The following is a 16,008-nucleotide window of genomic DNA, read 5'->3' as shown; positions in this document are numbered from 1 at the left end:
ACCAGCTCTCTGCTCACTTTTCTCTCTCCTGTTTTCTCTCTGCTTCTCTCCAACTGCCAGCTGATCGGGTCAGGAAGTTCATCCGGACCTGAGAGCCCCAGGCCCACTTCGACCTCTAAACAGATCCACCTCTTCTCGGAGGCCTCCCTTTCCAAGCCTGCCTGGGCGAGTGTCCTGTGACTTGACAGTGGCTCCCCAACCCCAAAGCCAGCCCCCTTCATCTGTGACTTAGTCTGTTGTAGTGCTGAGCTGACACATCCAGGTGTGAACGTTCCTGAAAACTTGTGCCCCTCTGTGGTATGCCCTGCCCTGTTCTATAAATATCCATAAATACTCTGTGGTACGCCCTGCCCTGTTCTATAAACATCCATAAATACTCTGTGGTAGGCCCCGCCCTGTTCTATAAATATCCATAAATACTCTGTGGTAGGCCCCGCCCTGTTCTATAAATATCCATGAATACTCTGTGGTAGGCCCCGCCCTGTTCTATAAATATCCATAAATACTCTGTGGTAGGCCCCGCCCTGTTCTATAAATATCCATGAATACTCTGTGGTAGGCCCCGCCCTGTTCTATAAATATCCATGAATACTCTGTGGTAGGCCCCGCCCTGTTGTATAAATATCCATGAATACTCTGTGGTAGGCCCCGCCCTGTTCTATAAATATCCATGAATACTCTGTGGTAGGCCCCGCCCTGTTCTATAAATATCCATGAATACTCTGTGGTAGGCCCCGCCCTGTTCTATAAATATCCATAAATACTCTGTGGTAGGCCCCGCCCTGTTCTATAAATATCTATAAATACTCTGTGGTAGGCCCCGCCCTGTTCTATAAATATCCATGAATACTCTGTGGTAGGCCCCGCCCTGTTCTATAAATATCCATGAATACTCTGTGGTAGGCCCCGCCCTGTTGTATAAATATCCATGAATACTCTGTGGTAGGCCCCGCCCTGTTCTATAAATATCCATGAATACTCTGTGGTAGGCCCCGCCCTGTTCTATAAATAGCCATGAATACTCTGTGGTAGGCCCCGCCCTGTTCTATAAATAGCCATGAATACTCTGTGGTAGGCCCCGCCCTGTTGTATAAATATCCATGAATACTCTGTGGTAGGCCCCGCCCTGTTCTATAAATATCCATGAATACTCTGTGGTAGGCCCCGCCCTGTTCTATAAATATCCATAAATACTCTGTGGTAGGCCCTGCCCTGTTCTATAAATATCTATAAATACTCTGTGGTATACACACACACACAAATATATGTACACCTACACGTGGCTAACCGCCTCACCTCTAGCTTTGGGAATCAGTCACCGTGCTGTCCTTGTGGAGTCTTGTGGCCCAACAAGAGGAAGCTCTCCCCTGACATTGCCCCTCAAACGTGCACCACCTCCAGTGAGCCTCCCTGTCATGCCCGGCCTGCGGACAACCAGCCCCCACCATCCCTCCCACCCCCCAACAAACATGGGGGCACGGCGCAGGCAGCTGTGTGGACTGACAGTCTGTACCAGTCCTGCTGTCCCTCGGCTGAGAATCAAACTCATTTCTGGATGATGGGGAATGTGTCCTCTGCTGGCTGTGTTCTCTATGGAGCTCAGGGGAGGGAAAAGGCCAAGCCATTTCTAGGGTGCTGTTGGGAGCAGTGTAAAGGCCACACCCTTTCCAAGGGACATTTTCCTGGAAAGCCTCTGGAGTTTAGGTGAAGCCGGCTCTGGCCACTAGAGAGCAGGGCCATGAACTCAGCCTGGAGGAGCCTGCGGGGCGGCAAGCACTCTGGAGGGACAGATGGAACAGGTCACCAGGTGCACTGGAGGGACAGACAGAACAGGCCACCCTTTCAGTGAATTTTTGCACCCTTTCAGTGAATATAGGCAAATCTGATATTCCATCTGTAAAATCATATTATTGCTCTCCTGTTAATGTCATATGTATAAAAGTATCATGAGGATGCCAAATGCTAAAAATGGAGATGGTCTAGTAACTAGAAATGCCCACCCCAGGGAGCGCACTTACATCTCTCCCTACATCCGAATAAAGTGACATATTTTGGAACACAGACATTAGAACTTCATGAAGTTGTAGCTGTTGATTCTTTCCCAAGCATCATAAACTTATGATTTAGGCAATATATGACTGAAAAACTTCATTCATCATGTATAGACACATTAACATAAATATGGCACAAAATATGCCTCTAACTGAAACCGAGAGGTATAAAAACATATTTCACTCTTTGTAAAGAACTTTGTGAGGAAACATAACTCTGTGATTGTATAGACACTTTTCCTCGTAATACTTTGACCTTCACAAACAGTAGACTGCATTGCAGCCTGTAAACATTTTAAGTTGCATAAACTTCCCCTTGATTTTCAAATGTAGTATAATACTGTCTACTAAAACTCCTTTTTGTTTCAACTAATACTCTCACATATATTGGTTTATAATAATGGTCATTATTATTATAAAAGTGTTTTTCATTCAAAGAAAAGAAGCAAATTCCTGTGTCAGATTAATCAATGTGGTTGAAGAATAGGTATTAGCCAGAGAGGTCTAGATGGTAAAATCAATCTTCTAGCCTCAAAGAAGCTCCGTGAACACAGAGGAATGCCAGGTGTCACACAGCTTTCCTTCACTCGAATTCATTCTTGACTAGAGCCTGTATGCCTGTTCCAGGGACATTTAAACTCTGAAAGGATTTCTTATGATCTTTACTAAATACATTAAGAAGAATGCCAACCAGTTCCCTTTTGTGCACTGAGCCATGTCGTCATGTGATTAAAACAGGTAACATGAACTCTGACGTTAAAATGTATTGTGGATGTGAAGGCTCTAAGTTGAAAAGATTTTCCACATCCACAGTCAATGACGGGAGCCTTTCATTCCTCAGAAATAATCCCTTTTAGGTCATTGAGAAAGAGTCCAACCGCTGCAGCTCATGCTGCGATATCTTCATGAGCCCAGAGCACGTACAAATCCTAAGGGAACTACCATAGAACCGCGCTCATTCCTGGCACCAGAACAAATGAAACACACTCTATCCCGCACACACCTGCCAGAGCAGGCCACTTTCCTCTTCTGTGAGATTTAAAAAGCTCCCCAAAATATTATTACTCCCATCCCCAATACACAGAAAATAGGGGGAAAGCTGTTTCCAGTTCTCGGCCTTTAAACAACTCTACATGTCAGTACTCACAGGGGCATATTACAAAGTAAGAAACAGTGCGCACTTGAGGGCAAACCACATATTGAGCTAATGAAGAGCTCACTGTGATTAGGATTCCATCAAACATAATAGCAGAACATAAGCACATTTTATCTGAATTCTGTAAAGAAGATACATGCTGCAATAACATTTAAAAAAAGCATGGCAGCCTATTCCAAACCAGCAAGAATAGTTTTGTGCAAATAGTGGGTCTTTTTGTTTGAATTCCCACCACCTGAGGGCAAACTCGATACGCATGCTAATAACCTACAATTATCAGATAAAAAAACAAAAATGCTAAAGGATGCCAGAGTGAACATCAGGGAAAGAGGCCTCTCCCTTAACTTTTTATAAATTTAAACTCTAAATTAGAAACACAAATAAACATGAGGGGCTCTAACATTCAAATGAAGTAAATGAATTGTGTAGGAGATTAACCACATTTCGTTGTTGTTGCTTTTAAATTTCTTGACCAGCTCTCAGATGATGATGATGTTGATCTCCCTGTTCTCCACTGCCCGGTAAAAGAATGGGATGCAGGGTTTGCTGGCCAAGCCTGGGTGCTCCTGGGTGTCCTGCATTACAGGAAGCAGCTGCACGATCTTCTCTGCGGTGGGGTTGCCACGGGGAGAACCCTCCCTGGCCTCTCCCGCTGCAGGCTCCACGCTGTCCGCCAGGCTCACCTCACAAAGATCTTTGGAGAGAGGGAGGCGGGGGTCTGAGCACAGTGCGAGCCTCCCCTGCTCCTGCCTGCCCACCCCGCCTGAGGGCTCTACTCACCACCCTGCTTCTCCACAGCCCCAAGCTCCTGGGGGGCTGGGGCCCCTGGAGCGGGCTCCTCAGCAGAGTTCTGTGCAGTGGGGAGGAATTTGTCATGCCCCTCGTGGTGGCCCATGAGCAGTAACACCGGCTCCTGCATTTCCAACAGCTTCACCTGAAGGGAGGGGTGCTCAGCTGCCATGACTGAGCCGGCACCAGCGCCAACGCCCACCCCACCTACATAGAGATATTGCATGCCCTCTACCTTCATCTCCTCCTCCTTCTGGGCCAGCCTGATGATGTCCTCTTGGTGCCGTGTGTTTGGCACTGCCCCATGGCTCTCATATATGGTGACGTACTCTCCTGGAAGAGGACAGGGCTCAGACACTGGGGCCCCTCCGACGGCCCCGCAGCTCCCCATGCCATGCCCTGGCCTCCTGCTTACTCATGCCCTCTCTTGCTCCAGAGAGCTGGATGAATCCAAGCTCTTGTTTTTCCACCTGCTCCTTCCCGTCTGCCTTCTCCTTCGGGAGGTCCATAAAGCTGCTCTGGAGACAAAATAATGGGGTCACATTCCGGGAGTGACCTGTCCTTCCAGCCCCCACTTTTCTTGGCCCATGCCAGGACTTGCTCACCTTCAGCTTCTCCATGGCCCCCTGCAGGGCCCGGTAGGTCTCCCCACACACAAACTCACCCCCAGTCCCTGGGGCCGGGGCCTCAGCCTCTGGCTCCTTCCAAGTCGAGGCCACCAGGTGAGCCAGGTGCAGGCAACACAGTCTTTGCACCTTCTGCTGTCCACATAGCCGTGCCTGCTCCTCCTGGGCAGTGGCTCCAGTGGAGTTGAAAATGCCACATGAAGGCAAGAGCTGAGTATTCTTGTAGGGGCATACACAGAACAAATGGGGCAGGGAGGTGGAGTACAGCCCCTTCCCTGGGGTCTCAGAGAGTGCACCTGTTGGTCACAGGTGAAGTGGTGTCTGACTACTGCCTGGAAGGGGTGAGGGTCCAGAGAAATCAGAAGGCGGGGAAACCTAGAGCATAAGGGGGTCTGGGAGGGACCACAGAGGAAGGTGGCAAAGTGGGGCAGGGACAGTCAGACTCACCATGGCCTCCTGGCTCTCCAGGTCCTTTGGGAAGCTTGGCATCAGCTGAGGCGCCTCCTCCTCCTCACCGTCCAGATGTCCTCCTTCATCTCCTATGGGGAGGTGGCCACAGGGGTCCTCAGACAACCCAACTAGGGAGGTATTGCGGACCCACTTCTCCCCACCCTCACTGTGTAACCCTGAGCCAGCCCCTCCCCAGAGGGGAATGAGCTGCTGTTCTTTATTTTTCCTTTTAAGAACCAAGATCTTGCTATATTACCCAGGCACAGTCCCACTACCGGTCGGTGTGGGAGTTCTGAACTGCTCCCTTTCTGATCTGGGCCAGTTCACTCATCCTTAGGTAACCCGGTGGCCCCCTGCTGCCAGGAGGTCACTATATTCATGCAGAGTTTATTGCAGACACCCGGTTGGCATAATGACCAGCTCTTCTAAAGGTTTCTTCCAACCCTTCAATCTTGTGCTGCTGACAGTCCCCCCTTCCTCCTGGGGCTGTCTCCTCTTCCCTTGAGTGGTCTCCTGTACCTTCTCCAGGGAGAGCCATGAGGCTCAACTGGGCCTCTAGGTGTCGATTCTGCTGGCTGGCAGCTTCGAGGTGCTCCTAAGGGAATGGAAAATCAGTGAGAAGGCACGGAGGATGCCAGGTCATCCCCCTTGGGGCCCTGTCCTCAGCAACTCCCTCCCCTGGGTCTCCTGCAGATTTGCTGGGCCATCTCAGCCACTGCTTTGCCCCAAGTTTCCTGCTGCTGCAGTTGGTCCATGAGCTGGGTCTGCAGCAGTAACTCCCTGTGCAGCACCTCCTTCTCAGAGGTCAGCTGCTGATAGGGGGCCACGTACTGCTGCAGGTGACCCAGGTACTAGTCTCACTGCTGCGCAGACTCTGAGATCCTTGGCTCTTCAGCTCCAGCTGCAGGAAGGCCCTGGGCATGAGGGCACGTGGTGGCTGGCTTCCAGATTCTGGGCCCATTAATAGGGTAGTGAGGGCACTGTGGGGCTCTGTCACCTGCCTGGGCCCCTGGCCCATTGCTCCAGGCCTAAGAAACTTCCTCCCTTGCCTAGAACCCTATGCCTCCTTCCCCAGCCTCAAATATCATTTATTTGGGTCCTTCTTCCCACCATTTAAACTGTAGGCCACAGACTGGTGGAAAAGCAGAGGGAGCCAACCACCATCTGCTAAGTGTGCCTCAAGCCTAATGCTTTCCATGTATTCTCTCATTTAATCCTCAGCACCTCTGCAAGGAAAATGCTAACTTCCTTTTGAAGTTAAAGAAACAGAGACTTAGAGATGAAAAGTAATTGAATGCTGACCAGAGGAACCAAGGCTCGAATCCAGTTTGAATCTTAGGGGGGTTTTTTGTTTTGTTTTGTTTTGTTTTGTTTTGAGACAGTGTCACTCTGTGGCTGAGGCTGGAGTGCAGTGGTGCAATCTTAGCTCACTGCAACCTCCACCTCCCACGCTCAAGTGATTCTCATGGCTCAGCCTCCTGAGTAGCTGGGATTACAGGCATGTGCCACCATGCCTGGCTAATTTTTTGTTGTTGTAATTTTAGTAGAGATGAGGTTTCACCATGTTGGCCAGGCTGTTCTCAAACTCCTGACCTCAAGTGTTTCTCCTGCCTCAGCCTCCCAAAGTGCTGGGATTACAGGTATGAGCTACCACCCCGGGCATAAGGAACCTCTTATACCAGTCTCTTCCCCTATGATTGGGGGGCTCCATGCCTCTAGCTGGAATGATGATGTCCAGATCTGGGAGAAGCCCAGGGCTACCCACCTCTAAAATCAGAGGGCAGGAAGCAAGAAACAGGTATAGGGCTACCCTGGAGGGTGCTGAGGTCACCTTCCCTCCAGCTAGAGCTGCCTTTGGCCTGGGACCGCCCCTCCACAGAGGCTGGTGCCCGCCTCCCAGCCCATCTTAAATGGGGCACAGGTTACTGTCTCCATCACCTCACTCAGCTTCTCCTGCAGCTCCTTTACTTGCTGCTCCAACTGCAGTGCACTCTTGTTCTCGTTCTGGACAGAGAGAAGCAATCAGTGGCCATCCACTGCAGCTGGAGAACGCTGAACTTGGTGTCTGTCTCCCAGGTCACCAGGAAGGTGGAGGCAGGTTAGAAAAATCATCCCCTCTCCCCCACAGCCATCAGAGCAGGGCCTCATGAGCTCTGGCTCACAGGTGCCTTTCGAAGTACCATGTCATGTGAGGGTTACTCTGCCCCATTTTACAGGTGGGGAAACAAAGGCCTGGAGGGCTAGGGATGAGGGCAGCCTCCCCAGGTGGGGCAACCCACCAGATCTTTGAAGCCGCACTGTGGCTCGGGCAGCTGCTTGTCGAGCTTTTGGTTCTGGGACAGTGCGAACCTGTCCTGCATTCGCAGCCTCTCCTCCTGCTTTCGTAGCCTCTCCTCCTTCTCCCACAGCCTCTCTTCCTGATCCCACAGCCTCTTCTCCTGCTTTTGCAGCCTCTCCTCTTCCATTCGCAGTCTCTCTTCCTGCTTTCGCAGCCTCTCTTCCTGCTTTCGCAGCCTCTCACCCTGCTCCTGAAGCCTCTCCTTTTGCTCACACAGCCCCTCCTGCTCCCGAAGCCTCCTCTCCTCCTGCTCCCGGAGCCTCTCCTCCTGCTCCTGAAGCCTCTCCTTTTGCTCCTTGCTCAGGAGATTCAAGGCCTGGTTGTTTTCCACCTGGGATTGGAGTTTTTCCACCAAACTCTCCACCTCCTTCCTCAGGTGTTTGGCCTCATCTTGTAGCTGCTCCACGTCAGAGGGCCCTGCTGGGGGCGCTGGGGATGGGGGCTCAGCTGAGAAAGGAAGCAGACAATGAGGGCCTCTGGATTCCCCCTCCCACCCCTCCCTCACCAAAAAAAACCAAGCCTCCTCTTGATGCACAGCTCCTCTCAGGCTTCCCAAACTTGGCCTCACTGCTAATGATTCCTTGCACCCGATGGAAGCCAATTTCCCAGCCATGTCAGATAGCACCGTGGGTGGCTGACAACGGGCACTCCTCCCTCTTTGCTGATGGGGACCCTGAGGCTCATGGAGATGACAAGACTTCCTGAATCCTGGCACAGACCTCGTTCCCTCTGCCTCAAAGCCCTTCCATCTACCCACCTCCCTGGGGCATCCTAAGCCACCCCACAGCCCTCTGATGCCCGTCCTGCTGGCAGGTCACACCAGCCCCATCTTACCCATCTGGGGTTTGATTTCGGACAAGCTCCTCTCCAGCTCCTGTATCCGATGTATGTCACGCTTCTTCTCCTCCTTCAATGTGTGAGCCTGCCCAAAGCACAGGGGGAAAGGGTCCTGGAGAGAGGGGCTGGTGACTGCACAGGATACCATCTCCCTCTCTGCCCCCACCTCCACAAAGCCCAGATCCACGACCACCTCTGGCTGTACTAGTCCCATGTTACAGATGCCCAGAAAGACCGAGTGACCCATGTAAGGTGGGAGCTGAAGGCTCAGGTCTCACCTCCACCGACATTTTCCGCATCCTCTCCTGCCACCGGGCCCTCTCTCCTTTTATATGTTCAGCATATTCGTCTCTCTCCAGCTTGACTTGTTTCAATGACTCTGTCACCTGCAGGAATGGGCACAGAAGTGAGGAAGGGCTGTCACTGGTCCTCACCTGCTCCTGGTCCCCTGGGGTCATCTTCCTTCCACATCCCTCCCTCTGCAAAGTCTCACTTGTGTCACGTGTGCGTTCAGCAGCGCCCGCTCCTTTAAGGTCTGCCGTAACTGCCGCTGGAGGACTGCTTCACTGCGGTTCGAGGACTGGATGGTGAAGAGTGAGAAGTTTTGATGTGGGTCGCCCGGGCAGTGCCCCTTAAAAGGGCTAGGGCTAGGCTCAATATACAACTCGGTCAGTAAAGATCAAGGCATTTCCAAGCCTGTGGCCTGCTTTTTAAAAGAACTCAGTAGAGTTGGAAGGGACAGGGAAAGAGATTGAATTTACAGCTGGCTAATGGAGGCCCAGAGAGATCAGATAGTAATGCAATGGTTATTTCTATTACTACTACCACTGTTTGAAACTTTATGGAGTGCTTTACCAGGTACCATGCTAACAATCCCATTTAATCCTCACAAGCATCATATGAGACAGTTCTTAGGGTAACCTCTATTGCGTAGATGAAAATCATGGAGTGTTTGAGGTTAAGTGTTTGCCTAAGATCACTGAGACAGAGCTGAGATTTGAACACCCAGGTGTATCTGATTCTCTAAGCCCATTTTTTCTTGCTATGGGTGGGGGCACAGATAGAAAGGGGGAAATTAATCTTTTGTTCACTTTTTGAAAGGGTGATACATTCACATAGCTCAAAACTCAGAAGGTACAGAAGGGAAGTGTCTCCCAGCCACCCTGTTACTCTCTCCTGAGTTTTTTAATGAATGCTTACACTAACAGACATGTTTTATGTATATTATCATAGTACACACACACACACACACACACACACACACACACACACACATCTTTCCTCTCTCTACAGAAATGGTGACATACTAAAGGTTCTCTTCTGTACCTTCACAGTACAAGTACCCGATACCCCACCTGGAACTTGGCCAAGGCCACAGCCAGGTAAGGGCAGTGCAGGCACTTGGCCTCCATGTTCTGCATCCAGTGTTCGCTCCCCACAGTGCCCCCAACTCACCCACAGCAGCTGACTCAGCCCCAGGCTGCCTCTAACAACCACACACAAAAGCAGCAAGAAATGAGCATGCTGCCTTCTGGGCAGGACACTGCATCCTGCAGAAGGGACCTTTAGGCTCACTCCTGCATCTGGGAAGCCAGGCTGCCAGGGGACGGGGCAGCTGGTTGGACTCACCCTGTCCTCTTCCCGCTGCTGTGTACACACAGCAGAGAGAGCCCGCTCCAATTCTTGAATACGCTGTAAGGAGGATTGCAGGCGGCCGGCCAGATCCTTGGACTCTTCTGTAATGAGAGAGGTTGAGATGGAGCCCAAAGGAGTCCCCCTAAAGTGCCAGTGTCAAAGTGCCAGGGTGAAGGATGATGGGATGCCCAGATTCCCACCTTCGAAGTGTCTGGCGGCACGTTTAGTATGGTAAAGGGTGGTCTTCAAGTCTGCCTTTTCCAATGTGAGGATGTTGATTGTCTGGAATTGAATGTTTGGGAGAAAAGCCAAGCAAGTGCTGAAAGAGACGGAAAGAAACATTCTCCGGAGGACAGGAGAAAACTCCCCACCCTCCACTCACCTCTAACTGCTCCGTCTGTGCTTTGTGTATGTCATTGTTTGCTTTCTTTTCCTGTAGGAAGAGGAAGACGGAGCTCTTACCCTGGGGAGGCAGAGATGGCACAGCAAGAGACATGCCCCCGACATGCCACCAATGCCCCAGGACAGGCACACCCATGGGACCAGGTTATCAGGGACCCTGTGGGTATGGGGTGGAATCTGAGGAGTGAGCCTTCTTCCCCAGGCTGGGAGTGGGTGAGATGAGACTGGCGCCTCTACATCTGAGTGTCCCCCAAACCCAGCAGTCATGTTGTGTGCAAACAAAGAAATCGCGTTACTTCTTCCAGCTGATGTTCCACTTGTTTCTTCTGTTGTTTCTGTGGGAAGAGTCAAATTCAGGTGACTGAGGGGGGGCCCCCTCAACTCTATTGCCCAAGCCTGGAAGTTGTAGGCAGGGACCAGGAATGGATTTTAAAGGCAAACTTCTCAGACCCAGTGGCAACACGAACTGATCAACTCTCCTCAAGCTCCCAAAGACAGAGGATTTGGGTCTTTGTGGGTTTTTGCCCACAGCCACAGAACTCAAAGTCTGAATCTGGATTCTTTCAAAAGGACAGTAACATAAACCTCTAGAGACGGAGTCTGAGAAAGGCCCACCCTTCCGCCAGCTTGTGATTTAGAAAGATGTGTTCATTTGACAAACATTTACTGAGCACATACAGGCCAGGTACGGGTCTTCACAGCAGATATACAGGATAGAAAAGGACAGACGGGAGCCCTTGGCCCTGAGGTTTCCATTCTAGGGGCATTTTAATCTCGGACTGTCGGAGCTTAAAGAGATCTTTGATACCCTCTACCTCCTCTGGAAACACGAGCCCAAGGAGGAGAGGTGGCTTGTCCAGACTCAAAGAGCAACTTAGGGACTGAGTCAGGGCAGAAATACGGGGCCCCTGACAACCCTCACTTTCCTGAGAGGTGACAACCCCAGGCCGTGTGTGGCAAGGACTGGAGCAGGGATGTCTGAAGCAGAGAGTCAGCAAAGAGGACAGTGACAGAAGAGCCATGCTGCATGCTCCTTACTCTGGGGTCCCCCCAGGTGAGGCCTGGGTGCTTCAGCTCCCCATCTGCCCTTTGGACCAGGGGCCCTCAGCCCCTTTCTTCAGAGCCCCAAGAGGAAACTAAAACCCAGGATTGGCAGCGTGGAATCAGGGACCCCACTGGACTCTTACCAATGATTCTATGTTTTCATTTAGTTGATTGATTGTTGCGGAGCTTGAGTCCAAGGCTACTTCCAGTTCTTGGTACCGGCTCTGAGGCGCACGCAGAGAGGAGGAGTTGAAGGATGATTGCGGGGAGAAGTAGAAAGAACAATCATTAGGGCTGGTGTGTGTGTGGGCTGTCTCAGCTGGCATAGGGGCACGCAGCCCCTGCTGTGAGAGGAGCTTGGAGGGCTGGCCTGCAGGGTCACTGCACCTCGGCCCAGGGCATCTTACCTCCAGACCCTTCAGGGTAGCAGATGATGCAGAGGTAATAGAAATTTAAAAAAAAAAAAATTTACATGGGTTACAGTTATGGATATCGAGAAAGTAAAAAAAAACAGCAAGGGGCTGGGCACAGTGACTCACGCATGTAATCCCAGCACATTGGGAGGCAGAGGCGGTTGGATCCCTTGAGGTCAGGAGTTTGAGACCAGCCTGGTCTACATGGTGAAACTCCATCTCTACTAAAAATATGAAGATTAGCCTGGCATGGTGGCAGATGCCTGTAATCCCAGCTACTCAGGAGGCTACGGCAAGGGAATCACTTGAACCCCAGAGGCAGAGGTTGTAGTGAGCCAAGACTGCACCAGTCTGGGTGACAGAGTGAGATTCTGTCTCAAAAAAAAAAAAAAAGAAGAAGAAAAAGAAGAAAAGGAAAGAAAAAAAAAAAGCCGCAAATCCCACATGCCTGTTCTGTACATTATTCCCAAACTACTTTTAAACTTTAAGGTATGTCTCACCATTTCCAAGATGATAAAAGATGCAGGGAAGGAAAAAACCCAATCAATCAAGCAGGAGAAGCAGCAGACATAAACAGGCTGAAGGATAATGCCGGCAAAATAAAAATAAGCCAGGGGCCAAGTATCCCCCAAACCAGAGAAGCCTCAGGGGCATGCACAGCTGGAGACAGTATGCCAGAGAGGGGTCCTGGCACTGCCTCACCTTCCACTTGTTCAATGGGGGAGCGCTACCCCACTGGAATGGTGAAGGTTGGACACCAGCACCTTCAGAATGTCCTGAATCTACATGAGGTGAAAAGGGAAAAACAAGGGCAGAGGGAGAAAGACAGAAGTGGCTTAGAGAGAAACAAGAAAGTCAGGGTAGGAGGAAGATGTGGGTTCAGGAAAATGAAATGCTGAAGAAGAGCAGAGGAGATTGGAACCATGGCCTGTGCCATTCTTCCAAATGGCCACCTGCTGCCTTGCCAGGGGCAGGAACAAATAGATGGAAAAGTCCCCTGAGCGATGTAGTCACAGAGTAGAGTCACCTGACCAATGCAGCTCTTAATACACTGACTGGACCCCTCTCCTCAGGCCCAGGGCACGGGCCATGAATCTGGTAATGCTCCAGACCTCCGCCTCCATTAAAAAAACCAGACTGCTGAGTAAGGGTTCACTTGAACTAAGGGGGCTCCAGCTAAAAAGCAAGTTTGAAAGACACTGATCTTGTCCAGTATCATCTTACAGAGGAGGAAACTGAGGCCCAGGGGAAGAAGTGATTTTTCTGTGGTCACACAGCAAGCTGGTGGCAAGTTAGAACTTCTCTTACTCCTAGTGCCTGGGGCTTTCCTCACCACACACTGGGGCCCTTTCGGTGACTCCTAAAGTGACAGCCTGATGGCAAGTGTCTGAACTCATTGGCCCAGCATCCCCTTGAGACTGGGGATGAGGAAAATCAAGCAGCAATCACCATTTCCTGGGTGTCCTGAGTGTTTACAGTGGCCAAGTACTAGGGATTAACATAAAAACGACAACAAGGAATCTCATTTAATCTTCAAAAATGGAAGTCAAACAATACTACCCCTACTTTACAGATGTGAAAAGAGAGGCCCAAAGAGCTCAAAAAACTTGCCGTAAGTCAGATCCCTAGCAGTTGGAGAGGCAGGATTCAAACCCAGAATTCTTAACCAGTACCCAACAAACTCAACAATTACCCTCTACTGCCCCTTGGGTCCCCTGTCGCCAGGAAGCTGACCAACCAAGACTCACATCCCCAGGTGAGTGGCAACCACCAGAAGTGGTTGTCTCAGGGCTACGGCCAGTATTTTTCTTTTTCATCTTCACTCCTGCCGGAACACCAGGGCTGTTCCTCTGCTGATATTCTTTTAGCTGTGGGAAAGAAGAGCAGTCATACTCATGAGGACTACCAGCCCCTACAGCCACATCCTCCTTTACAGTTTTTGCAAAATACTCCTATAGGCCATCTGATTTAATGCCACCAACAACTGTACAAGGTGTTGTCACAATCACTTAGTGACTGAGAGGGATTGATATTATGGCTAAAAAGCAAGGGGGCGGGGGCAATAATGGAACTTAAACTCAGTTTTCTGACTCCAAGCTCCGGGGTTTTCCACAAATCAGCAGCTGCCAGGGACCAAAACCAGAGGCAGAGGTAGAAAAGTAAACATTAAGTAGTCAAGAACTGCACACTTTGTGCTTTAGAGTCATACATCCTCACATGTCTGTTAGTGTGAATAAGTGCACCAGTATCTCTCAAACTTTTATATCAATGTGTCCTCATGCCACAAGGCAACTTTTTTGTTAAATCTGGGAATTTATCAGAAAGAGGACACCCCAAGTCTCATTTCAAAGAAAAGTCTGGTGTGCTCTTAGGAACCTATGTGACTGTCATCCCTAAGTACATTAAGGATTCTTCCTCTCTCAAGAGAGTCAAGGGAAACTGATGCTTCAGAAAGATCTCCCACATTTATCCTGTGGCAGTCAAAGTACCGAAGTTGAGATGATACGAGTAAGACTCAAGCTGTTAAGTTCAGTTTTCCAAGATCTATTCCACAGAAGATGAGCAAATGTCACTTCGGAGACAACTGACTGAAGTGCAGTCTGGTCCCAGAACCATGGAGAATTAGAATGTGAGGTGGAGAACTCAGAAAAAAAGTTAAAGTCTCTCTGTTGAGTAGAAACATGGGAGAAAACCAAACCCAACCCATTCTCCCATTGCCACCCAGAGATAATGTCAACATTTTGAGCTCATAGGCAAAGGGTAGGCTTTTCACGCTGTCAATGTCTATGTGACGGGAGTAAGGCAGCCTGAAACCTCTGCCTCTTAGGTCCCATAGTCTTCATTCCCATTCCAGCTGGAAATTTGTGCTGTGACCAGAGGAACCAGAAATTGGGTGAGAACGGTTAGGGGACTGGGTTGTAAGATAAAAGGCTGGTCTTGCAGCAGTAATGACAGTTCATAGGGGGATTGTGACATCACTACATTCCACTCCTCCTGGGGGTGGGGGGAACCACATTAGTGTGGTGGCTGAGTCATGCTGATCCATGATGGTGGAGCAGGATGTAGGACTGGGACCCAGGTCCTTGGAGACGCCAGCCCAAAGACCACAGGAAGATCGGGCTTGGGTCAGCTGGAGGGGAGAGTAGAGTCTGCAGCAGGGAACCCCAGGAATCACCAGTTCAAAGTCACCCAGGGATAAATGGCAATGGGTGGGCCTGGGGCTGGGGGACCCACGTCCTTGGAGAGGTGAGCCCAAAGAACCCAAGGAGGTTGGGCTTGGGGTGGCAGGATGTGAGGGCTGAGTATGCAGTGGGGAGCCCCAGAGGTCGCGCACCCAAAGTCACCCTGGGGTGATTGGTGAGGGCAGGGGCTGGGCTGCTTGCTGAAGGAGTGGGACTGACTGCCAGGACTTTGGTGGGGGGAGCCCAGAGGTGCCAGGGTTGGGGACCCCAGCCCAGTGTGTCTCAGGAGTGGTATGGACTCTGGCAGTGGTCTTGTCATTGGAGGCGATCTCTGGCTGGATTGGGGGGCCATGACCTGGTGCTTTTTACCTTTTTCTTGGCTGCTGCCAATTTGCTCTCTCGAGTTTCTTCTAACATCGCGGGGTGGGGAGGGAGGCAGGGTTGGGGCCACATCAGGGAACACCTCCAGTCACCTAACAGTCAGCTGTGTGACTGAGCCAGAGGAGGCGTAACCAGGGCCCCAATAGAACACAGAAAAGGGGCGTGGCCTCCATGCTCCAAGCCCATTGGTCAGTGAGAAAGATGAAAGGGAAAGGAGGCGTGGCCAGGCAGCAGTGTGTCCATAGCAACCTGTGGCATCACAAGGGAAGCTGCCCATGCAACTGCTGTCCCCGCCCACTTGGGGCAAGGGGCGGGGCCTGCATACTCTCGGAGAGGGGAGGGGCCGGCTTTTGTTTTAAAACTTTATATATGTGTTTATATTTTATATATTTGTGTGTCTGTGTGTGTGTGTACATGTTCCTCCAGAGCTGTCTTCATTATCCAGCTTCTATGCATGGTCTATGATTTTGGCCTACATTATTCATCTTCAGATGGAGTACAAGAATTACCAGTATTATCTCTATTGAGACACAAATCCTATAAAAATGTAAAATTCATATTTTGTCTGATGATTAATGAAGCAGATTATATTATCCAACACTCCAATATGGTAAAATAAGCACAAGCAATTCTCTCTCTTAAAACATTTCTCTTATTCTCCTACATTATTAAGATTTTTTTAAAGCAAGAAACATGTCTAATAT

At 50.3% G+C, this 16,008-nt stretch overlaps 1 protein-coding gene and 1 pseudogene across 3 annotated transcripts; one reads left to right on the top strand and one right to left on the bottom strand.

Moving 5' to 3' along the window:
- Positions 1–3,336: 3,336 nt before the first annotated feature.
- On the bottom strand, positions 3,337–15,448 carry LOC139364423 (golgin subfamily A member 6C-like). Of its 3 annotated transcripts, none has more exons than XM_071101013.1 (18): positions 15,293–15,448; positions 13,490–13,609; positions 11,472–11,552; positions 10,581–10,619; positions 10,265–10,315; positions 10,083–10,164; positions 9,877–9,983; positions 8,741–8,827; positions 8,526–8,633; positions 8,245–8,332; positions 7,352–7,857; positions 7,011–7,076; positions 5,592–5,667; positions 5,070–5,161; positions 4,412–4,514; positions 4,232–4,329; positions 3,988–4,141; positions 3,360–3,901 (listed from the first exon to the last, which is right to left on the bottom strand). In XM_071101013.1, the coding sequence occupies exons 1-18, from the start codon at positions 15,374–15,376 to the stop codon at positions 3,687–3,689; spliced, it is 2,157 nt and encodes a 718-aa protein (XP_070957114.1). In that variant the 5' UTR covers positions 15,377–15,448; the 3' UTR covers positions 3,360–3,686. The 3 variants fall into 3 exon arrangements, with proteins under 3 accessions (XP_070957115.1, XP_070957114.1, XP_070957116.1); XM_071101015.1 differs by lacking the exon at positions 15,293–15,448 and adding an exon at positions 11,868–11,962 and having other exon boundaries at positions 3,363–3,901; positions 13,490–13,611; XM_071101014.1 differs by lacking the exon at positions 7,011–7,076 and having other exon boundaries at positions 3,337–3,901.
- LOC139364150 (uncharacterized) lies at positions 9,018–9,870 on the top strand (annotated as a pseudogene).
- Positions 15,449–16,008: the final 560 nt, after the last annotated feature.

This window comes from Macaca nemestrina, chromosome 7 (genome assembly GCF_043159975.1).
Source record: "Macaca nemestrina isolate mMacNem1 chromosome 7, mMacNem.hap1, whole genome shotgun sequence".
NCBI lineage: Eukaryota > Metazoa > Chordata > Mammalia > Primates > Cercopithecidae > Macaca > Macaca nemestrina.
This window is presented reverse-complemented; position numbering and strand designations above follow the sequence as displayed.

Coding starts and splice junctions, on each gene's coding strand:
- LOC139364423 (XM_071101013.1), bottom strand. CDS start 15,376: ATGTGGCCCCAACCCTGCCTCCCTCCCCACCCCGCGATGTTAGAAGAA. Junction 10,620..11,471: donor ATGAAAACATAGAATCATTG/GTAAGAGTCCAG, acceptor CTCTTCCCACAG/AAACAACAGAAGAAACAAGT. Junction 8,333..8,525: donor TGCGGAAAATGTCGGTGGAG/GTGAGACCTGAG, acceptor TGCTTTGGGCAG/GCTCACACATTGAAGGAGGA.